This window comes from Paramormyrops kingsleyae, chromosome 3, assembly GCF_048594095.1.
Source record: "Paramormyrops kingsleyae isolate MSU_618 chromosome 3, PKINGS_0.4, whole genome shotgun sequence".
NCBI lineage: Eukaryota > Metazoa > Chordata > Actinopteri > Osteoglossiformes > Mormyridae > Paramormyrops > Paramormyrops kingsleyae.
Window position 1 is genome coordinate 20,434,625 of NC_132799.1, and position 24,037 is coordinate 20,458,661.

The following is a 24,037-nucleotide window of genomic DNA, read 5'->3' on the forward strand; positions in this document are numbered from 1 at the left end:
ATACATCTAAAGTTCAACAGTCCAAATAAAGACATTCATATTAATCACTGAACACTGTAACAGATGCAACAGAAGCTGAGGTATTACACATAATACCTGTATATAAAATGACATAAATATAATTCGATTTCCTGATGCATATTTTAATATGACATTTCTCAGAGTACACTATATGTAAGACAACTAAAAGAATGAGTAGTATTTACACATGGTATTTGACAGTGCATGTTTAGTGTGGGTTAGGGCTGTAGTTGGTCTGTGTCTCCCTTATAGAGATTTCCCAGCTGTGGGTGGTCAGGTGGTTTCCATGTCAACAATAATCAGAAATAGACGCATATACTGATCCTGATTCTGGGCTGCCTACAGTGCACAAGATGGAGACAGTCACTGTGTTAGATTGATCCAAAGTTAAAAAAAACAATGCTGGGTGGTCCAGTGGATCTGCTGCAATCAAGCTGATTTGCTAAATTGTTTTTTTACAGTGGAATTCTCCCTGTCGTCACCATTTCACTGATCAGCTGGCTCTTGGTAAAATGTCTCCTTCTGCTCCATTACAGCACATTTGCAAATCCCACAAAGCCAAAGTCATTACCATCCAAATCTCTTACCAGCTGGGAATTCCTAATCCCACCTTAACCTCTGACCCGCTAATCCTACCCTGAGGATCACACACACAGACAAACACCTGTGATCATGTGCAACACTCAGACTGAGTTGCAGAGCAACCATGAACAAAAATAATTTTGAAAATAACAGATCTGGAGAGCAATACCATACATGTAGTCCACAGATGTTCCACTGGACCAGAGAAGGGCTGTGCTACATGGCTGAGCTTGGTCCATGGTCTGCTTGGAAACCAGCGCCGAGGGAGACAAGAGAGAGAGAGAGGTGCACCTCCCCTTCAACCAGGGGATCCTGCAGTCTGTCACATGGCTGTCACCTTGCAGCCACTTTAGGGTCACCAAAACAGGCCACATAGGAAACACCTGGAGATGTACCTTTGAAACTGCTGCAGTGCCGTGTTCCATCCCCATCAGATTAAAAATCGCCCCTAAATTTTGGGGTCCTCTACAACCTCAAGGTAAATTTTGGAGTGGTGTCTGCCTCACCACAATAAATTTTGCCAGCCCACATAGCCATCGACTCACTGGGAAAATGACTCGGAGTCAAACACATAACAGAATGGGATTTACCTATTAAACAAAGGACATGGACAAATAATGCCAGTACTGTACTTAGCGACCTAAAGCAGAGGAGTGTCTAACCTTCTGGTTAATCTCCAGAGTGAAGGAGAGCCCACAGGGCAAGGAATGCTTGAAGTGGCTGGAACCTCACATGCAGACTTCCTTTTTCTATGGAATCAGCCGAAGTTTAAACGGCCCAGTGCCTCGGAATCAACCAGCCATGATCCAACAGTACCGTGACCAGCCAATAAATATCCTCTTCAATATACTGGGTGGAGATGTTTCTAGAAGAAAATGGCTCCCTCTTTTGATAGAGTGCTGGAATTACTGTGTATGGTTTTCCATTGTGGACAACGAGCTCCTGAGTAGAACATACCTTGTGACAAAAATATGACATGAGGCATGAGACCTGTTCTAGTATATTTACACATTGCCGAATCTCTAAAGGAGATTTATAAATTGTCTGCAATTTTCATTTGTTCTTACACAAATCTCTTCTATATTCCAGTCCTTTCAGGCTTTCATGTATTTAAGTTGTGAGCAAAACTAACAATACCCAGTAATTTTCATAATTATAAATGTTCCTGGCGCAATGGTGTGGAAATAAGAACTAGAGCCAGACTATTTATCATTGTAGCTACCGCCTGAGATAAAATGCATTTATAACCAAAGGTGAGTTTAAGGTGCCTAAACAAAATCTAAGATTACAGACTCTTTTCCCATGAGCCTCCTTGGCCAGCGAGGTAAAGACCAAAGACTGGACCTTACATGTGCCTTCTGCTGACTCTTCGTGGCTCGAAGAATAAGAGAATACACAAGCCAGACTACTGAACTGGAAAAGGGACTGGAAGTTTCATACAGCGAGCAGGACAAAACAATGTTGAGGCAACCTGACAGAGCAATCCTACTGTACCTGGTGGGTATGTGCAAGTCAGAACAGAAAAATAATCTGCATATCCTCTGAAATAAATAGATGACTTACATCACTGCCTCAATAAATAAATAAATTAGCCTAGCTATGAAATTGGTTCCGTGGTCGTTTTCACAGTAAATTCGAAGGAAATGGAAACAAAAAAAACAAAACAACAAAATGTTGACTCAAAACATAATTTCTCCAGCAAAAATATCCCTCCTAGGCAGGACATGGAAAACACTTTGATGACTCAGCTCCCACCAGCGAGTTCAGATCTGTGGCCATCGGAGGCAGCGAGTGTGCCAGAGGGAGGGAGAGGCAGTGCAGTGCATGGAGAGTTAGAGTGGGCAGAAGGACTCCGAATGACTTCAGGCAGGGATCCCAGCTCCCAGTGCTGCCTGCTGGCTCGGCTCTTTGGCCAGTTCCATCGAGATTCTCTGTCTCTGGCCAACCAGCACCAGCCTTGCAGCCAACGTGCCCCCCCCCACCAGCTTGGAGCTGAGCCCTATGACCTCAAATTCCCCTGGCAGAGATGCATACTGCTGATCCGATCCCCCCCCCCCCCCCCACCTCATGCCCCCACCTCGTTGATGATGCAGGGAAGGGCCTACCTCACAGAGGAGCCATACAGCTACCAACCAGCAAGAATGAGACACAAACGCTCTGAACACGGCACTGGCCTCTGAAGGAGGAACATCACGTAGGCCCAAGTGACCCTCAAACAGACTACTGAGATCTGGAATTTTGTGCTCCAGACTGAATTTTAAAAATTAAGCTGAGCAAAATCGATCCCCTTATTAGATGGTTAAACGAAATAAACATCCACATGGTGGTCCAGGTGGGCTATTGCCCATTCTGTCCTTTTTCTACCAACAATCACTACTAGTCAGTCACAAGACTGTCAGCTTCCATGATTGGCCAAGGAGTCCAGGAAGGACTGATGGGCTCCACCCCCCAGAGGCCCAGCAGCCCCATCATGGCTTGACGGCCTGTCGGTAGCTGTGCCTCTGGCCGTCCCCGCGTCTAGTGGCCTTGCTGCTGCCTGCCTGGCCCCTGTGAATGGACTCCGGCTGAAGTGTGGGGCTGGAGTAGGTGTGCTGCAGCCCACCATCGTCATGGAGACGGGACTCGAATGCAGAGAGATCCACTTCTCCAATTCGGATCTTGGCGCGGAGCAGCATGGCATAAGTCCCATACCGCGTTTTCTAGCAATAAGCAAACGGACATCAAGAAAAGGAAGCGACACTCTGCCATGTGCATGACAATCCATGGCAAACTTTATTCCGAGATCTTCTCTGTTTTTACAGTTAGGCACTGGGTACCCGCAGGGAAATTGCACAGTTTACAGTCTTTTCTAAAATGATCAGAACCCTGGCAGTTTTTTATACTTTAACAGTCAATAAAGAAAATTCCAAGCCTTCATTGCATGTATATCTATACTAATTATTCACAAGCCAATACTGTCTAAAACAATAATTACACTTCTCAGAGCTCCCAGTGCTCATTTCTCACCTCAAATTCTAGGTATTCCTCTCTCTGGCGGTACTCCTCCAGCTCACGACCTTTGACCTTGCGGTCCGGAGGGGAGGAACGCAGCTCGTTTAGCTCTGAAGAAGCGGTTTGCAAACGAGTCTCATGGGACTGCACCTGCTCCTCCTGCCAAAACAGACCCCAACAGCCTCAGTGGCAATGTGACTGGTGCAGAGTGAGAATTCTGTGGTGGTGCAACAGAAGGGCTTGGAGTAAATACCAGACTCAGGGAAAGGGATATTATTAAGGCAGGGTTAGGGATAGGGGAAGGCCAATTCATACGTTACTTTTCCGCACAAAAAGTGACATATATTTTGTCACCAGTGATATGCGCCAGACGGCATGCATGTAGCCCAGATTTTTGTGTCTGGGGGAAATCATGCACGTCTGTGCACATTGTGCATGTGCAAGGAAAATTGATTAAGTATTTCCAGTAGGTGGCAGCACTGACTTTCACAGAGCAGAGGTCAACCGAGAAAGAGTAAAGGAAAAATAGTTGTTTTGGAGTAGTTATGGTGGGCAGTTGTGTGAGGATGTGCAGAGATAAATCTAAGGTTAGGGTTGAAATTGGGGTTAGATTAGGGTTGGGTTTATATTTACATTACAGGTCAAATACCTCAGACAGTTTAGTGGTGGAACCTGGCAACAGGGGCCGACTGAACTTCTTCTGGGAGCCAATGGCTGCTGGGAAGGGTGGAGCTGAGAACATGGCCGCCACCGTATTAATGCAGGTGATCCAGGACTGCATCTGCTCTGCATTGCTGTAGGTGTGAAACACACTCGCAGCGTAAGATGTGGCTTCACACACATGCTGCTGTGTCTTAGTCAACATCATGGTCTTCTTTAACATATCAACCTGCATTCATTTAGTCGTCTTAAACAATCCTGCCAACAATCCTAACATTGGGTGCGTTCGACTTCATGCAGCCGCTTACATTACTGGCTTAAAGCAATGCATTCTGGTCCTGACGCAATGCATCATAGTTAGATTTTTTTTGTGTTACTTAAGCCGGCGCTGCAAAACGTCACCACCCGTCACCATGTCACATGGTACAAAAACCTCGCAAGAGCAAGACAACTTAAGACAGATCTTGCAGCACCTCTCAGCCGGCTGCAGAAACTGGAACCGACACAACTTTGCCCATTTTGGTTGAAAATTTTAGTCACACACAAGACGTTTGTATCCCAGAAAGTTCCGATGCGCTATCTGCTATTTCTCCCAAAAAGCACGTAAAGCAGTGAGAACTGGTTTTCAGTTAATTTACCTGGCAAAATAAAGTTTAAATAAATGAAATAAATGCTCTAATAGTACACGCAACTTGTTTATTTATTGTTAGTTACTGTAATGTTGCGCTACTTTATTTGTTTAATCGTCTAGTCTCTGAAGAAGGCATTCAAGTAAGGATTGCATTTTACCCTCTACATGACAATAAAAACTTTGAATCCTTGATCTTTTTCCTGGCAACTATCTTTTTACACAGGGCCACTATACACAATAATTTTTCTCACTGCTAACAGTTTGTATCAGGAGTTGGTTATTGTAAAAGAAGTAATGTGCATGCAGGTGATATTTGTGTAGATTTACATGTATCTAAATCCTTCTGGCAGTGTGGCCATTGCAGTCAGGTCTCGCACACTACGAGAAGTAAAAGTTGTCCAACAGTAAGTTTATACTCCATTCCTGCAGCCGCCGGCAGATCTCGCTTCACGTCACGTCAGCTGCAGTCAGACCTAAGCCCAAGTCGAACGCACCCATTAACATGTGCTCTGTGACTGTCCGAGCCATGTGCAGCAGGACTGTACCATCCTCAGGGTTCTGGGGGGGGGGGGACTCACGGGGCCTGGAAGAGGAAGACCCTCCAGTCAGCAGTGCGCAGGTAGAACACATTGGGCCTCTTGCTGTAGTCAGATGCCCGCATGGCCAGCGAGTGGTGGATGGACACAGCATTCTTCAGGTCCTCATCGGACAGCTGCTTCTCTGGCTTATACTCACCCTGTGGCGAATGGGAGAGGCAGGAAACATCATGTGTCTAATAAACAAAGACAATCAAAATACCAAAATACCAAAAAACAAAACATATGGTGAAGAAGCCTCCCGGATGAAAAAATCTACATATTTACATAATATGACATCGTAGTCTTCCTGTGAATCAGAAGCAGAATCCCCTCTGTGTTTGACCTGGAGCCACCAAGGGTATTTATCTACAGTATTTTGTCACAGGACATGGGGTGCTGTGACAGGGGGGTCGGGGCAGCTACCTTCTGCAGGTACAGGATGAGGCCCTTCAGCACTGCATAGAAGGCCTTCCAGCCCCTCTTTCCCCGGGGAGCTGTGGGACACAAACAGCATTCAGGGAACTATGACAGCAGAATGGGGGGTTTCTGGGGGAGCTGGCGAACGTTACATAACACTCAAAAGTGCAAAGAATAGTGTTTATGTCTATGATCCTATGAATAAAATGTGATTAAACCCCACTTTCATTGTGAGCAATGAAATCATGATTGATTCAAAATTGCTAAAAGAAAACACACCATTTGTCTCAGATTCAGCAGAGACAAGAAAGGCATCCCTCCCAGGTCCTGTTTACCAAGCCTCAGGAGTTTGTTAACACTGAAACCATTCGGTGTAAAGATTCTGGCAGACAGAGCTACAATGATGGGGAATAAGTGGTGAGCAAACAGGTTTTTAGAGTGGGCAGAGTTACGCACTTTTCTTGCCGTCGGAATCAGCATGGACTTTGCGCACCAGGAATCCGTTCTTGTAGAGCAGAGCACCCGGCTGCTGCGCCACTCCTGCAAAGGGGTTACTCCCACTGCTGACTCGCTTCATGGTGTGGGAGGCGGAGTCCGTGCGGCCATCCGCCAGTTCTGAGAACGACTTGCGCAGCTCCTCCTCATCGCTATAGAGACAATGGAATGCCGTGTCTCATGTGATCATGATCTCAAATTTGATAAAAGAAAATGTTTAAAGCATAAAAAATATACAGTGGTACCTCAGTTCTCAAACTCATTAGAACTCGAATTTCTTAAAAGTCAAACCAACCAGTTTGAAAAAAAATGACCTAGAACTTGATCTGAATCTCAGATGTCAAACCGTGAACACTGACCTAAGATAACTTGTACGCGCAGGGAAATGATAGCACTGTGCATGTTTACACTAGCTGAATACATATATTTAGACAGTAAAAATACATTTAGACAATGATAGACAGTAACAGTAATTATTATATAATAAAATACATTTAAAAATAAAGATTTCTTATTCATTATTTTAATATAAATAATAAACCATTAATACATTTAATTATAATAATATTGTCGTGCTGAGCGGGGACGGAATGAAGATTCAACCTCTGAACGATTAAGTTCAAGTTCTGAAGTACCACTGTATAAATAAAAAAATGCAAATGAACAGTAAGACAATAAAAGTTAAAAAGAATTTCTTATTTTCTTCAAAAAGTTACTGATCTCTTGTTGGATGGTTAGATGAACACCACTTCAGCTCCAAAACCTCTCCTCAGGGGCAACCCAGCCATTCCATCTATCCATTAAACTTCACCACCAGCTCATTCAATGATTCAGCTTAATTATCTGAATAATCTGATGAAGAATTGATTGGCTAAAGATGGTATGCTAGTGGTCGAGTCAAAAAATAGTTGCTGCAAATACCGGGGTGACTTTAGCAGATGTTTTGAAATGCCTAAGCTGACACACTAAGACATAATATCATAGTTTTACACCAATATGAAGATCAATTAAACATCATTTTCTTTCACTACCTGCTAAGCTTAATTCTTTTAACCTGGTGAAGCAAACCATAATGCAGCCAGATCTGATTTATTGCTAAATCTGTTTATCAGAACGTGAAACAGAGGTGTATTTACAGCCAAATATGGACGATCCGATTACTAAATCCACTTTGTCCTCTGCTTGTTTCTCCAGGGAGAAGCACTCTCCTGCATTAAAACAACCAGGTGGAAATGATGGGTGCACTGGGAGGTGCTGAGCATCGCTGTCACTGCCGGTACCGCACCCAGATGCACTTCGGATTGGACAGTGGTGACATCAGGAGACAAGTGTCCTCCATTCTGTCCTGAAACTTGCAAGCAGAGCCAGCTGCCAACAGCACCCCCCCCTCCCCCCCACACCATGCTACTTGCTCCAACCATTAATTTCCTTATCTCACTGCAGTGAAAGATCACTCTGTCTAATTCCAGACACACTCGCCTGGCTTCGTCAGGGTCGGGGACGGTAAGACAAGACTAATGAAGGCAAATATTAACAACAAATATTTTCAGATGCTAAAACATTGAACCATTTCAGGCTTGTTCCTTGTGATGGAAAATCCCTAATCACCAGCAAGCGCTGGCAACGGCACAGGTCATCGGGAGAGATCTGAGGAACAGCAGATCCAGCATACAGCTCTCTGTTACATAAACACCAGCCTGTTCCCGGCTGCAACAATCACTCATCTTGCACAGATTGTGAATCATAATAAATACAGCAGCCCCTCCCCAATGAGAGAGAAAGAAATACAGCATGAAGAAAATGGCTGAACATGACAGGTGAAGGTGTAACCCCCCCCCCCCATTAACCCCCAGCATGGCCACAAAATGAGATGAGGGTGTCTGCTTTTTGCCTGTTGCCCAGGTAACCAAGACATACAAGGAAAACAGACAAGGAAACACAAGGAAAAGGAGAAAAGGTGAGAAGCATGAGGAAGAAGAGGAAAGAAGGAGGAAAGAGGAGAAAGGTGGGAAGTGAGAGGGAGAAGAAGAAAGAAGGGGGGAAGAGGAGAAAGGTGGGAAGTGAGAGGGAGAAGAGTAAAGAAGGGGGAAGAGGAGAAAAGGGAGAGAAGTGAAAGAAAGAAGAGGAAAGAAGGGGGAAGAGTAGAAAAGGGAGAGAAGTGAAAGAAAGAAGAGGAAAGAGGAGAAAGGTGGGAAGTGAGAGGGAGAAGAAGAAAGAAGGGGGGAAGAGGAGAAAAGACAAGAAGTGAGAGGGAGAAGAGGAAAGAAGGGGGGAAGAGGAGAAAGGTGGGAAGTGAGAGGGAGAAGAAGAAAGAAGGGGGGAAGAGGAGAAAAGGCGAGAATTGAGAGGGAGAAGAGGAAATAAGGAGGGAAGAGGAGAATAAAGAAAGAAATAAAATCACAAGAGGCAAAGTTTAACATATGTCTGCTGAAATGGACACTGACAGAGAGAGGGGGAGCCAGAAAGAAGTGTGCTATTAAAGCTGGGGGGGGCACATTAAGGGTGACATCAGTGACGCTTCATTTGTTTACATGGGTTACGGGCTGTGGCTGCGACTGAGGTGCCGCTAAGCTGACTGTAAATGAGGCAGCCTTCTTATCATGGGTCCTGCACTACTCTGCCTCCTGGTGGAGAGGCACCCCACTGCATTGGGGTTTTTGGCAAATGGTGCTGTGTAGTGTGTCAGCATTAGCTTAGCTGTGACATTACTTCAGAAACAACTAACTGTCAGTGTCTCCAGAAAGAGCCTTCACAGGGCGTCCAAGCTTGTCACATTGCTGTAAGAGATGCCCAGGTTTTTACTGCCAAAACGTTTGCACCCACGATCAGGGTGCCTTCAGCCCGCAGCCCATAATTAGAGTGGGGAGCTGTGACTATGGCAACAAAGCCTGAAATGACCCGCTTTTAATTAGTGGCTTAGGAGATGACAGAGGCCAGGTTTGGAATAGTAACCCCCGATACACAAGCAGAGACAAAGAAGAGCAGAGATGGTCACGCTTGACACACCCACCTGTAGCCTTCCACACACGCTGAGGGTACAGTGGGGGGCCACCTGCTCCCACCTGCTCCAACAACCCATTCAGGAGGGATGGATTAAAAGCCCAGAAGCTTCTCTCCTGAGGTGGCCAGGTCCCAGGGGTGACGTGGCTCCCCACAGACTTCTGGGTAATTGATTCCTGCGGTGGGCACTCTGCCCAGAACTGACGGCTTACAGACCTCCTCCTGTACCCGCGGCTGCCACAGGGGGCAGCACCAGTGTCACCAGGAGACTTCATCATATCTCTGTCCAAAACCTATTTCTGTCCAGTGTCTGTCCCACTAGCTGCCAGCATCTCCCATCTAGTGCCCCCTCCTGAAATGATCCCTTACAACCCTGCCAACCTCTGCCACTGCACCTACACATGTGACACAACTTTAATGTCCTGAGAAGTGACAGGATGAGGGTGACACCAAGGTCACACCAGGGTGTGCTGCTCTTTATTTGGTTGTAAACACCCCTGTTGTGGAAGTCAGTCTAGTGCAACAGCAGCTTACAGAGAGCTGAGCATGATGGGTTCCGGAGAAAAATGCTGGAGACACAGATGCACACAAACTGACTCTACAACATTCACACATGGCGGCAGTGTGACATGCCCGCGCGACGACACTCACATGGTCCACTGCAACTTTTCATTCTTGATGGAGTTGTACAGTGTCTGCAGGAGAAGAAAGCAGACAGTCAGGCTGGAAAGGAGAGGCACTGCAGACAAAAGGCACATGCACAAGTGGAAGTTCGAGTGTTTTCATGAAATGTTCCTTTAAAACACCATCAGTAAGGAGTTCAGGGAAACAAAATCAGATCTGATTATGTAAGACCACGTTGAGATACAGTACAGAGTCATTGATAAGCAGCCGGGAGACGCCGCCCGTTGGCTTGACTCGATTTTGATTCTGCCACGACAGCCGTGAGAGCTGTGCATTTTTAGTCATATCTCCCTCCTCTGGGACAGCGCCTGCAGCTAAGCATACCACCAAGGTTTCATTTAACAGTCACCCTCGGCCAATGGAGGAAAGGTCAGGAGCCGGGTACGCGGCAGCCAAGTGGCCCCTGCTGCCCACGCCAAGGGCCCATCCTTGGCCTTCACACTGAAACAATCCCGGCCAGGCTGCCATCTGCAGGTCATGTAAGCGCGATCCCAGCTACTGTCCTCCCAAACCCCACTGCACAGTTACACAGGCTATGTATGTGAATGATGATCAAAACGCATGCGACACGGCTGGCACTTCCAAGGCAGAACCCCTGTGGGAGTAGTATGCAGCTGCTGCCAATGGAGACTGGCTTGTGGGATTGTTTCAATCCCTGCATGGCCCTGTTGAAGGTCCCTTAGGAAATATATTACCCAGCTGTAAAAAAAGTCATATATAATGGGGACATCATGTCATCTCCTGGGAGTCCAGCAATTATTCAGCTTTGTTCTTTGCCCAACCAGGTTTCTCTGCCTGTTTGTAAAGATCCAGTTTGTCTTCCGGAGGTCCAATGAGAGAACCGCCCATCTCTCCGCCGGTGGCCTCTCCGGTTTTACGACGTGTGAGCCCAGATTATCACACCCCAAGAGAAGTCAGAAGCAGAGAAACAGAACGGTGTTTGTCGAAACCACAGCACAGCAGAGGCCCGCGATGGCCAGCTCCGCCTTGTTCATGTAAGCAAAGAAAGCAAAATAAAAGCCTCCTAATAAACCTTTCATGGACCAAATCCAGACAGCAATAAAGAGAACATGAATCACCGCAGCTCAAACAAGATCACACTAATTGATCACAGGTGTTGAGAGGCTTTGATATTTTTATTTATTTATTTGTTTTATATTTGATATAATCAAAGCCTAACTACCAAAAAGCTTATCGATCAGAGGAACACATTTTCCTCTCTGTCACCAGTACCATTTAACATGAAAAAAAAAAAATTATTCCAGAGACGTCAGCATGCAAGAAAAGCAACTTCATTCATAAAAACATAAACAGCAGAGAGCAATACCTCATAACAACTTCTCAAACCTGTGAAAAGCGCAGGTATGAGCCCCAGCAGACAGGGGCCATAGGGGGTGACCTGGCCCCAGGCTGTGCCAGTGCTTTACCTTTTTCTTGCGAGCCTTGGGGTGACTCTGGCCATCCTGTGACTTGCCCAGCAGGTCGGGGAAGGCATGAGGCTTGAGGGAGCGGGAGCGCGGGGGGCGCGGGTACCGGAAAGGGTCCGTCACTCGGAAGTCGTGGCCGTAGCGCACGGAGCAGAGCGAGTGGGAGCGCAGGCGGCCTGCTGAGTGAAGGCTGTTTACGCCAATCATGTCACCAGGGGGGCAGTCCAGGAACTAGGAATCAGGTATCCGACCAACCCGCACCTCGTGGATGCAAGCCTTTACTCCTCCAGTCTTTTGTGCTGGCCCACGGCGTACCCCTCTGGGCCCCTCGGTCACGGCTGATAGTGATGGTGATGGCAGGCAACCCCTCACCGGGGGAACAGCAGAGCCTCACGTACAGGCAGAGCCTGGGGAGCACGACACCTCAATAATACATCTATCCATATCCAAAATGCATGGAACTCAGAGCCAGCCGACCAGAGAGCCCTCTGGCTGGCTCCAGAGCGAGCCTGAGGGTTTGGCGCCTGCACGGCGTGAACCCACAGACCCTGCAGTAGCAGGGGACGCTCTCTCTACCCCGGCAGTAGGGGGCGCTCTCTCTACCCGTGCAGTTTGCACGGTCTTGGGAGCCAGATCGTTTCCGCTGGCCTCACCATAACAGGTGGGTAACACTACACTCTGCAGCCCTGGTAGCAGCCACACGTGGGGGTGGAAAAGGCCGGCGACAGGAAAACGCGCAGACGCAGGCCGAAGGATGGCTTCCTCCCGGTCAGGGGTGGGAATTCTCACACCTCACACAGAAGGAAAACGGAAGAGCATTGCCAGGAATTTCATCAGGAAGAAGCAGGAGGATGCCAACCTTGCTTGAGTGAATGGCAGCTAGCTGCAGGTACGGTCAGTCCCGGGTCCACGGGTGCAGGGGGCCCAAAGATGTGCGCTTCCTCACCGCTCCCTTTAGGAGCCCAAACTGCAGGCCATTTTTGAGAAGCAGGAGAGCCTCTGCTCCTGCCAGATTAGTACGTCCCCATGAAGATGCTGCGTCTGACCCCAGCAGTTCTCAGCCCTGGCTTCAGGCTGCTTTGCGTCTCCTTCCCAAACCTGCTGCCTTCTTCCCTGCTGCAGATGAAAAGTCTGTCTGTATTGCAGAGAAGTAGAGACCTGATGGGATCGAGAGCTCTCCTCTCTCTCTCTCTCTCTCCCTCTTATTCTCTCTCTCCTCTCTCTCTCTCGCTCTCTCTCTGAGTGCAATGCTCATCCCCTCTCCTTCCGCCCGCAAGCAGCCAATCACAGATTCCTCCTCCTCCTCCTCTTCTCCTCCCTCCTTCAGATGCCAATTAGCATTCCACACTCGCCTCTGTTCCCAGGCAGGAGAGATGAGGAGGGATACAGGGATGGGAGATGGAGGCCCCACAGAGCAGGAGCAAATCACCCAAACATACGTCAATCAATTAATCAAACGGCACACATGTAGGGCCATCACTATCGACGTGATGGGACGAGCGAGGAGATAAGCTCATTAGTAACTACTAGTGATAAAAACCCAATTTTATAGCTATAAGTAAACACAACTGGTTTTAGGTGGAGTTGGGAGCAGCATATTTTTAAAAAAAAAAGGCACCACAGAAATGCCCGTAAAATTCAAAAAAGAGAGAAACACAGACCGGCCATCTGGGCACTTTATAAATACCTGCGAATACCAGCCAGACAGATATTGACTTTCAGACTAGCAATTAATTCTGTGTCTGCTGGCTGCAGAGTCTTTTTAATTAGGACGTCATGAACAGGAAAAAAAAATCAATAACATTGGGCCAGACTACAGGTTACAGCAGACAAACGCAGGGACACATCTTCTTAACTTCCATTGGAAAGGCTGAGCAAAGTTCCAGGACCAGGAACCTGAATGAGAGGGGAAGGGAGGGGGCAATATGGATCTCCGAGGAGGCCCATAGGGGGCGCTCTGATCACGCAGGCAGGAATCCAGCTTATGGCGGCACTAAACTCACCGGTTACCTACATGAACTCAGCAGCTGCTCTATAAGCCTAGGTCCGGTACAACTTCCACTGGGAAAGGTTCTAGAAGAGTCTGAGGATAGTGTGGGAAAGACTGTCCGGTTCTCCATTTCCTCTTTTTGCTTGTCACCCATGTCTCTGTTACACTCTGCCTGGGAGAGACACTTCTGGGGGCACAGAGTCCCCAGCAACGCTGCTGGTGGCTTGTCTGTGCAGTCAGACAAAGACCCATCTAATTTGAAAGTTATAGGTGTGGATTTAGTGTCCTGCATCAAGGAACACCAGCCCAGCCCCCCCTAGAGTTCTCTGCTCTAGAGTTCCTGTCTATAGACACAAACCAGGAGTTTTTAGCTTAGCCAGACATACAGATAGAAATGTTTGCAAAGCCTTAAATGTTAGAGAATGAAGGGATTTCACATCCCTTTCAGAAAGCAGTTTGATCCACAAGAAATACTGAAAATCCATCATAATTCACAATAAGCCGCAGCAATCCATCTTTCCCTAAGCCAGTCGTAAACATCTGAGGACAGGACAAGCAGGTCTGCAGCTTTAGTCTTATTGTCACTGTGATGCACAGAGTCCAAGCTGAATCTGAGGCAAGGACGTGACACTTGCTCTAACAGTTGCTCAGACAGGGTGAAGCCCATCGGCTAAAAATGCAGAGCCAAGGAAGTCCACATGCTCAGTCCTGTCTGAGCACAACAAAAATCAAGTGCAAAGAGTTATGATAATGCTCTGATGCTAACCTTAGTCCTGCTGGGATGGGGGGGGGGGGCAATAATGATCAGCTTTTGATGGGGGCAGAGAGGCCCATTTGGCTCCAGGGGCCCCCACATCAGCTCTGATCCTCCTGGTGACTTACCACTGAACGCCAGCTGGCAATGACGACAGCCCTGATTATCACAACTTTCCTACAGGGGGCAGCGGTACACCTGATGGCACCACTTCAGAGGCTCAGTGACTACAGTACAGCAGAGCCTACAGAGCAAGGGAGCAAGGACGCACGCAGGGAGGGAGTTAATACGTCATCCTGTCATGAAAACGGACATAAGCAGCACCGAGCACCTGCTGAATCTCATAGCGAGCAGGAGAGCCGAAGACATCCTGCATTTCACAAGGAGCACTAAGCTAACACTTCGCTGGGGGCGAAACACAAGCTGCCCATCACCACCGTGGGCAGCTGGGCGGCATTGTGAGAAGAGCCAGGTCAAAAGGTCGGCCGTGGGTTTAGGAGAGCCAGAGCAGGGGCACCTGGAGATGGGGAGACGCTTCTAGAGGAGGCTCAACCCACACCCGAGCCCCCCGAGACAACATTGCGCACCCAGGCATGCAGGATGGGGGGGGGGGCAGGATGTGGGAGGTGAGACAATGCAGAGGGATGGAACGAGGGACAGAGGAAGAACGTGAATTTGCTATGAGAGAGAGAGAAAGAAGGAGTGGGATGTGAGAATACTTGAAGAAACATATGAATTCACACCCTGCATTAACAACACTTCACTGGGGGCAACATGCTCGCTGTGCTCTGCCCCATGACAGCCAAGCCGCTACAAGCATTCATCAGCTGACCAGCATTAATACAAATAAGAGCCGGACCGCTTGGTCATCTGAGGTGAGACACACTCTCCTCATCAAGATGGAGATCTCTGACACAGGTGTTCGGAAATGCTGACGCAGAATGCATGTGATTACAGAAACTTCATTATCATGGGCAGTAAGTTTTGGCATCGCAATGCACAAATGTATCTCATAGCTGTTAACACGACAGACGCTGGCTTCTCATTCCTGGGAACCGTTCACAGCTGCAGCTTGACTGTAGAGTCATAACAGCTGGGCAGTGTGTAGGATGCCACTGCAGCCGGCACTTTTCACACGTTGACCCAGCATGCCGTTGAGCATGTCACACACCCGCTATCTCTGCCTAACCCACCCCTGGCCCAACTCCAGCTCCAGGCATGCCTGGCATGTCACGCTTACTCCACATCACCCTGGACTTGGGTCTGCTGTGTATGGAAGCTTCTGGAAAATGTTTCCCATAAACATAGTTAATAGGATGTCATTTAGGAAGAGACAGTCATTAAGCCATTCACATCGTCTGAATAAATCTTCTGAATGATTGATGTATTCTGAGCTTTGTGTGTGTGTGTGTGTGTGTGTGTGTGTGTGTGTGTGCGAGCGGGTTTACCTATCCTTTTGGGGACATAATGTCCCCATAACGTGATAAATATCCGTTTTTTCTCCCTTATGGGGACCGGTTTCCTGGTCCCCATAAGGGAAAACTCTATTTTATAAAAATCGGTGACTGCTATGAAAAAACTAAAAATGCAAAAACTCTTGTATTTTGTTAGGTTACTTATGGTTATGGTTAGGGCAGGGTGGGGGTTAAGGTTGTCATAGTTAGCGTTAGCATTTTTCCCATTGAAATGAATGAGCAGTCCCCATAAGGATATGTTTACCCTACATATGTGTGTGTGTGTGTGTGTGTGTGTGCGTGTGTGTGTGTGTGGGTGTGGGTGCGTGAAAACTCACAGACCTTGAGCAGATCTCTGGGAAAATCTTGCCCGTCATTGAGCCCTTCTAGGTTGCCAATGAACTGCAGGCAGGACATCCTTTTGCCAATATTCTGGGAGGGAGAACAGAGAAGGTCAGCGCTGACGGTAGGAGACGTGAACACCATCCACTAATGGAGCCCTTCCCAACCTGCTCCGAGCTGCTATCACTCGAGCTCCTCACCTGAAGTAAACATTTAGCCAAATGAGCTGAGTGGCCAGTCTTAATATGGCATATTTTGTACTGTAAACTGAACATATCACTCCTACAAGCAATTAGATTTAATGATCATGCATGCTTGGAATAGAGTGTTAACTGTGTCACAGAAACGCTTCATTAAGGAAAGTTCTAAGGCGAGCGGATCTGTGCGACTCCCCAACCTCACGATCAGGCTCACACTCACCTTTTTAGTTAAAATATCAGTATTCTCCAGACTTAGCAAACAAATGATATACATAAAAAGGAAATGAAAAGGCTGCCGACATACACCGTGTCCAGCTCTCACTTACAGACCCACTCCATCTGCCCTTCATGCTGTGACTGACTCCCTGCACGCAAATGAAGCTCAAGAGCAGCCAAACAGCTACATGAGCTGAGGACCCACATCAGAACCTGCAGTCATGCTGCACTGGAACACCTCTGTGCCAGAGGCAGCCCAACAGATAGGGGATCCAGTTAGCAGATTAAAGGGGGGGGGGAGCACAACATGCTGGGCACCCTGAAATATGAGGTGGCTCCACAGAGGCAATGGGAGTGAATCTGTGTCAGACACCCCCATCCTACCCACAGCGAAGAGAAACAAATGCTAATCCAAACTATCTGGGAGCCCTCCTCTGTTTTCTAAAGCATTAAATTGGATCTTAAATAGGATACATTGCACTGCATGTTGTACCTGTATAACTATGCATGTGACAAATAGAGAATCGTGAATCTTGAAACAATCTTACGGGAAAATGCAGGATACTATGCATGGTAAGTTTTGCCTATTGTATGTACAGTATCTGTCAATTAATTGTCTAATTAGGATTATTACTGCATTTTGTCCCAGATCATCATCTACAGCTTTAAAATATGCTCATTCATACTGAGAGGCTCTCTGACCCACTACACTACTGGCGCCCCCTTTGGGAGGTTTTAATGAACCGCATCCTAGGGGGCCAGGTTTTAAACATACTTATCTGTAACAGTCTTACATCCCAGGCCTTGCCTTCTAGGGAAACATCCTCAGTCTACCCATGGCAACCCATATCCTTCATCTCTCTCTCACTTACGTGGCCGTGTAAGTCCGTGTTAAGCAGCATGAGGGCGCAGGTCAGGGTGTGGACACTGTCTGAAACAGAGGGACACTCTGCTCTAAGGACGAAGGACTGCGGGATAAATCAGCGCAATCATAGGCATCAAACATGCAGACGGAGTTCCTCTTACCTTCAGACGGGATCATTTTGGGGTTGCAGTGGAAATACCGCCTAGAAAAGTAGGACAGCACCCGCTCTCTCTCCTGTGTCTCTCCTGTGAGGGCAAACTCCTTCAGGAAGGCCCTGGGACAGACAGGGATCCCCAAGACACTCAGGATGTTCCCAATACAGCAGAGAATTTTGCCACACTCTCAAGGGCATAGGTTTGGGTTTCAACAATGGCAGGGTCCAAATAAGCCCCAACCACCGCCCCCCCCCCCCCCCACCCCCCAACATGGTATTCCCAAAGTATTGGTGGAGACATGTCCCTACCAGCTCCAAACCCTAACCCAAATCTACACCCTTGCACTCTCAACAGGAAACATTGGGTCATTGACTCAAAAAGTCTCCAAACGGGAGCCATCCTGAAACTATAATCATGTCTGGGATGCAGCGTAATCAGAACAGCGAAACCCTGACAGCAGAAGGGATCCATTAGAATCCAGGATGGAGACACAGCTGCGCTAGGACACTTCATGCACGCACCGGAGAGCTTGGTCCACCGTCAGACCAGTGAAGTTGAAGAACCTCAGATACTCTTCGGCCACCATCCGGCTGAAATCATTGCTACGTACAGAAAGGAGACAGAAAGATGGTGAAAATAGCGGGACCCTTGCTGAGCGCTGTGACACATACACTTTGCACCTTCTATGTTGTTTGTACTTTATATACATTGACTGTCTGTAAATAAGATGTATTTTATATTGCATTTAATCCAGGGGCGTCAGAAGCATTTTGAATGTGGGGGGGGGGGGGGCACACTGGCATAAAACTAATATTTTATGTTAAATGTGGGGGGGTCCAAACGACTTATGAAATGTGAGGGGGACACGTCCCCCTCAGATTTAATGGCAGCGACGCCCATGATTTAATCTCTACTGTTTTGTTCTATTGTATTGTAATGTAATGTATTGTAATGTACTGGAGAGACAGCAACTTTGTAAAGCTTGGCTTTAAAGGTAGCAGCTTTAATATGAGAGTCCTTTTATCTTCAGGAACAGAAAGGGCGCCCCTTAGGGTCAGCACAAGAACATGGCAGGTGTGGATTCTGCGCTGATCCCCCCAGGCTGGCGCTCCCCACACGCATCTACCCGCCCCACCCCCTCCCCACCACAGCTCACTTCTTGCTTAGGTGACGGGCCACATCTGACTTTTTGAAGCCATCCAGGTTGAAGAGGCGCTTAGCGAGACGCCTGGCGGCCTCCGTGTCCGACCTGCCGCCATTGAGGAGGCAGTCGGCTGGCTCTGGGCCTGGGCTGGGCCCCACCATCAGCCGGGCCGGCTTCTCTCTGTGTGCGAAGGGAGGAACGGGTTCAGAAGCATGACAAAGAGTTTGGGGGGGGGGGGGGGGGGGGATGGATGGGCAGGCCAAGCGAGGCGGAGAGCCTCTGTTCAGGATACACCATCACTATCAGCCGTTTAATACTTTGTTTGTTAATATTTTACCAAACACTGTACTGTCCATCATTTTGTAAAAGAAATAAAACCATTAATATAAAAATGCATAAAGTAATATTTGTACAAAGGTAAAACATAGTAGCTGCATACGTTATCAAAACTGAGTTATGACTAACATTAGGTCTCGTATCCTCTATTTTATCTAGTGACAAAGTACCTTAGTTCAGCTATGCTTGGCTTTGAATGAGTACACAGTCATTTACCTACATACTATACATACAGGTGGACAGTCAAAAAACTCGGAAGCACTTTTCTTTAGTATCACTGTCAGCATAATTACTGTGTTTTGCCTTTGTAGAGCAGTATAAATTAAAATACACACTAGAATACATACTTCACTGATTCCAGGAGGATATTTGTTTGCATATGGCACCAAAGTACATTTAATGGACAGACGTAAACATATGCAAAAACACAGTACAAACACAGTACAAACACAGTACAAACACAGTACAAAGACAGCACACAGACTGCAAACAATATACATTTATGTACTTTTCAAATGATTTATTTAATGCATATTGCTCCACAGAGGCTAGTTTAACTTTCATGAAAACCAGGCCACTAAAGCAATTCATTTAATTTAATTTTGCTTGTTAATATCTGAAAACTGCACATGGTGACATTGAGCTAGACCTGGACAGGGCCGCTCCTCTTTCACCTTCACTGGTCCCAGCTGAGGATTTGCCCTGACCGTGAGCAGGGAGCAGCAAGTCCCAAAGGTGCACACACCGCCCTTCCTGTTGCGACAGCCCCTGCTTTCATCACGGCTTTTCTCAATGTAAGTCATTCCCTTTCCAGAAAGAGGCTGCAGTTCTGCTATGTTCTACCAAATGGGGTGGGGGGGGGTGACTATGACCTTCACATATTTACCATAGTCACTCGCTGGGTTTTATTTAAACTCTGTAGGACATCTTTAAGCTCTCCACCTCACGTACACATCAAATCTGCTTTAATCAAGCAGAACTTGCTTAATTGCCAGTTCTGTTTGCATTCCGCCTGCAGTATTATATCCAGAGATAAACTCTTACAGTTAAAAAAGATTATTCTTATCGGTACAAATAAAAACTGTTTAATATGCTGTGAGATTACAAAATTCTTAGTCATACTCTCCTAAAACATTTTCAGTACAACAATAAATGGCGACGGAAGTATGAACATATCCATTCAGACCTGGTCACCAGCATGTCGGACGTTGTGGCATTTCACGCAAAGATCTTGTTCTATCAAAAACTCCCAGCTTTCCTAAATTCCTTTGTGTGAAAATATGGCAGAGTACAGCCCCCCCCAGTCCTGGAGGTTCAGCAATCAGCCCTTCCCAGCGGAACAGCCTGACACACAACAGGGGGAGCAGTTATCTTGTTTATTCTTGAAACAATGGGCTAGCAATACCTCCACAGAAGAGGAAAGGAGCTCACAGGCGCAGAGACACATTCTAGTACATTCTACCCTTTGTGAAAATCAGCGGATTACTTTTTCTTCTTTAGTACCTTTATCTTTAAATATACATTTTTAAAGTACACGAATTTACTGAGCTTCAGCTTCCCTATCCCAGGCTCATATTCAGATAAAGCCCATTCCTAAAGATAAAAAGCACACACAAATACTCCCTATAGGCATGTGAAATTGGATTAGAAGTATTGAGGTCCAACAGAAGGCTCCTGAGAGACTATACAGTAAATTACTTCAACCACTACAGTGAGGATTACTTCATATGTATTTTAAAAACAATAACTATACATTTTGAAGTACAAAAGAATACAAAACATGTCACCTCAAATCCCTAAAAAACGTGACCACGCATATTCAAGCTGTTATCCGGGTTGCCTAATTTGCTCCCTCTGTAGTGAAGATGCTAATGTCACATCCATCCTCCGTCTCACTTCCATATCAGCGTTGCTTCTGCATAAATACCCTCCCACCTCACATGCTTCCCTCAACACAACCAACAGCCAAAGCATTTGGCCATTCAGACACAGTTTGTACGAGTAGAAAAAAAAAATCAAGCTGCTTGTTCGAATGACGACTTACAGGCCCTTGGGCCATAATCTGTGGTCCCAACAGCCAAAACACATTCTCTGTGCTTCATTTGTGACTCATCATTGAGAAGGTCTATGTTACAATATGAAGTCTATGATCCCCTGAGTGTCACCGGCGTCTACACCCTGTCTGCTTTTCCTCTGCCTGTTGTTCTTTCTCTCTGATCACCTATCTTATTTATTTCCCTCTGTGGCCTCGGATACTGCGGGATCTCTCTCCTTCAGGTACCCTTGGGACTTGTAACTGCATCATTTGCAATGATGACACTAAGTGTTTCAAACTTACAGTATTTGTAATGCCTGCCAATACCTGCTTTTAAGCACTTTGGGGTAACTGTGAGGCAGAGATTCATTTTACAAATAAACTGACCCAAAATCAGTGTGATCTATCCAGCAAAATTAGGGCTTCAGTGCAATGTGTCTTTCCCACACTGCAGAGAGAAGCAGTAACACGTAGCTGTGTCAGAAAGTGCCACAAGAGCCTGGGACTGTGTGTTTAAGAGTGAACACATTCACATACTGTTCCTCCTCATTTTATTTAGCCATTCAGGAGCATGTACCACACCCACACCTGAGCTTACCCCCCTCACAACCATCCAAGGACACAAAGCAGGGATCCACTGCAGGTGACAGGAAGGACCCCTGGAGTGCTCAGTATGAATGCACGATTCCCAAAATGACCAACCATCGATTCTCACTACTCATAACTAGTTTGGGCATTTCAGGTCCAGAAGCTACAAATACCAAGCAAGATTTTGTCTCTGCCAACCAGTAGAGCCCTCAACAGGTTGCTGGAATCAAAATCTTGGTTGGGATTTGTAGCTTCTGGACTTGAAATGCCCAACACTGCATGTGACTGTGTGAAAGTCATTCAACACAAACACACATGCAAATGCTGTAAGGTGATACAGCAGAGCCAGTACATTACAACAAACATTGTAGGACAAGATGACAAAGAAGAATATAAGGTCTACTTCCACAGGGAAAAAAAGAACATCATAGACTAGACAAACAATGCCCTTGCAACAAAGAGCATGATGACATGAGGTCAGATAAAGTTTCAGTTGTGACAGGAGAGTGAATATGTTCTGTAGCTGGATTTGAGGCAAGACTGCTGAAGACCTGGAGAGAACTGTCCAACATGCTTCTCAGCGCTCAGCAATGCCATGCAGTCAGACCAGAACCGGGACAGAATATATCATAAACTAAGATAAATAGATCCCATCCCCTACACTTCGTAGCATAAGTCGCAGCAGGTCCAGATGCCAGGAGGTCGGGGAGGGGACCAGGGAGGAAGTGGGGGCCCGGCCGTGCTGTTTTTAGGTCTGCTGCTGAACTTTAACCGCTCTTCATCCCATCTGTGCTCATAGTCAATAATGAACAGTTGCCAAGTTCACTGAGCTGGTACAGAAAATTTCAGCTACTGATTAAAAGGCAGGTGACAAACCCTCTGAGGTTTAGCACCCGCATCACCACAACTCATCTTCCCGCCAAGCTGTCAAGAGGCACGGCCAGGACACGGCGCCGGCCTCTTCGGCGCTCACCTCTGCGACGAACTCCGCCCGCTGTTCCCTCACTCACCTGCGGGTGTGCTGCCGAGGGGCATTGCGCTTCCTGTCATCCACCACCTTGCTCTGCCAGCATAGCAGCGAGGTAGCCATGCAAGGGAGAGCAGGTCACCTCGCACCCGGCCCCCTGCTCACGCCACTGCTCGTCTGCCTCCACCTCCTACTACCGCTCAGCTCCACTCCAGCGAGTGCCTCACTCCCCCTGCAACGTGTCCCTCACAGTCCCCCTCTATGTCTTCTGCCTGGATCGCTGTCACTCTGCTCCTCCACTGTCTCTCCCAGGGCCGTGTCTCTCACCCCCCTCCCCCCACTCTGCAAACTTTTCCAGTGTCCGCTGCTTCCCCTTCACTCACAGTGGGCCAAATAAACTTGGCAGGATCTTACTGTGACTTTTCCTCTGCTGCTCCCCTTCTCCCTGTCTCCCTCCCTCCCCCCATACTCCTACTGCCAGCACTGCTATTCAAGGCAGTTGGAAAAGTAACATTTCCTCTTGTTATGGCTGCTCTCTCTCTCTCTCTCTCTCTCTCTCTCTCTCTCTCTCTCTCTCTCTCTCTGTCTCTCTCTCTCTCTCAAACTTTTCGGATCCTTCTATTTGAATCAACAACCAGTTTAATAACCCACTAACTGGATATACATAAAAACAAGATAAATTAAACTTTTTTACAAGATACATTAAACAAGTACATGTATATCTATATGCTCAGTTGCAAGTTTACTTGGAACACCCAGCGAAAATGAATGCAGTCCTGCAAAAAATCCCCTTAATGATTGCAACGATGTTTAGCTTATGTTGAAACAGTCTAAGGGTGGTAACAATTCAACTGCATGAACAGGGCCTTAGCCAAATACTGATCACATGTTCATTCATCATTAATGAATCGTGATGGATCTTTTATTTGAAGCTTTTACTATATTAATTATCCAAACCTTTGTGAACTACTGAAGGAATGACTGAAGGAACAACTAATGAATAATACAAATGAAATACAAATTATCTCATTTTTTTATTAATAAATCGTGACGCATTGTTTCTCTCACGTAGCTACTATATTTGTTCATGATTTGTATTTCAGTAGTCACTACTAAGTATTTGTGCCCCATCAAGTAAAGCATTAAAAGCATTACCAATTTTTTAAAAAAATCTTAGTCTTCTTTGCTACTACACTGACCAGTTTTGATACAAAATAAAGTGCCTGTTTGTTGTCTGGCTCCATATAAGCCCCTGCAGTCCTCAGCCTCATGTAGCCGCATTGCTGCAGTCAAAGCAGCTGTCACAAAGATTAGTGGATGTGTGAGGTTTGGCTGCTGACTTCTGACAGTCTCTGGCAAATTCTGGACAAGATTTGGGCCTTCCAGTCCACACATTGCACTGCTCAGGCTGCAGCCAAGCAGCACAGACAATGCCGCTTGCAGGGGCCCGACCTCACGCTTCTTGCTTCTTTCAATTCTTTTCTATTTTAAACTCTGAAATCACA

General features: G+C 46.8%; 1 protein-coding gene across 9 annotated transcripts in view; it reads right to left on the bottom strand.

Annotated features, from left to right (window-relative positions):
* Positions 1–2,673: 2,673 nt before the first annotated feature.
* Positions 2,674–24,037, bottom strand: part of psda (pleckstrin and Sec7 domain containing a) — a 40,718-nt gene continuing 19,354 nt past the window's right edge. For 7 of the 9 annotated variants that reach the window (XM_023804148.2, XM_023804107.2, XM_023804130.2 and 4 more), the window contains 12 exons: positions 18,619–18,786; positions 17,984–18,064; positions 17,469–17,581; positions 17,315–17,373; positions 16,027–16,116; positions 10,027–10,070; positions 6,337–6,527; positions 5,887–5,957; positions 5,464–5,621; positions 4,244–4,388; positions 3,610–3,753; positions 2,674–3,302 (listed from right to left, as the gene is read on the bottom strand). In XM_023804148.2, coding sequence (XP_023659916.2) covers positions 3,072–3,302; positions 3,610–3,753; positions 4,244–4,388; positions 5,464–5,621; positions 5,887–5,957; positions 6,337–6,527; positions 10,027–10,070; positions 16,027–16,116; positions 17,315–17,373; positions 17,469–17,581; positions 17,984–18,064; positions 18,619–18,786 — 1,495 coding nt within the window. In that variant the 3' untranslated portion in view covers positions 2,674–3,071. Of the gene's footprint in view, positions 3,303–3,609; positions 3,754–4,243; positions 4,389–5,463; positions 5,622–5,886; positions 5,958–6,336; positions 6,528–10,026; positions 10,071–16,026; positions 16,117–17,314; positions 17,374–17,468; positions 17,582–17,983; positions 18,065–18,618; positions 18,787–20,128; positions 20,223–22,575; positions 23,226–24,037 lie in introns of those variants that run through there. The other 2 variants (XM_072709801.1, XM_072709802.1) reach the window with 2 other exon arrangements.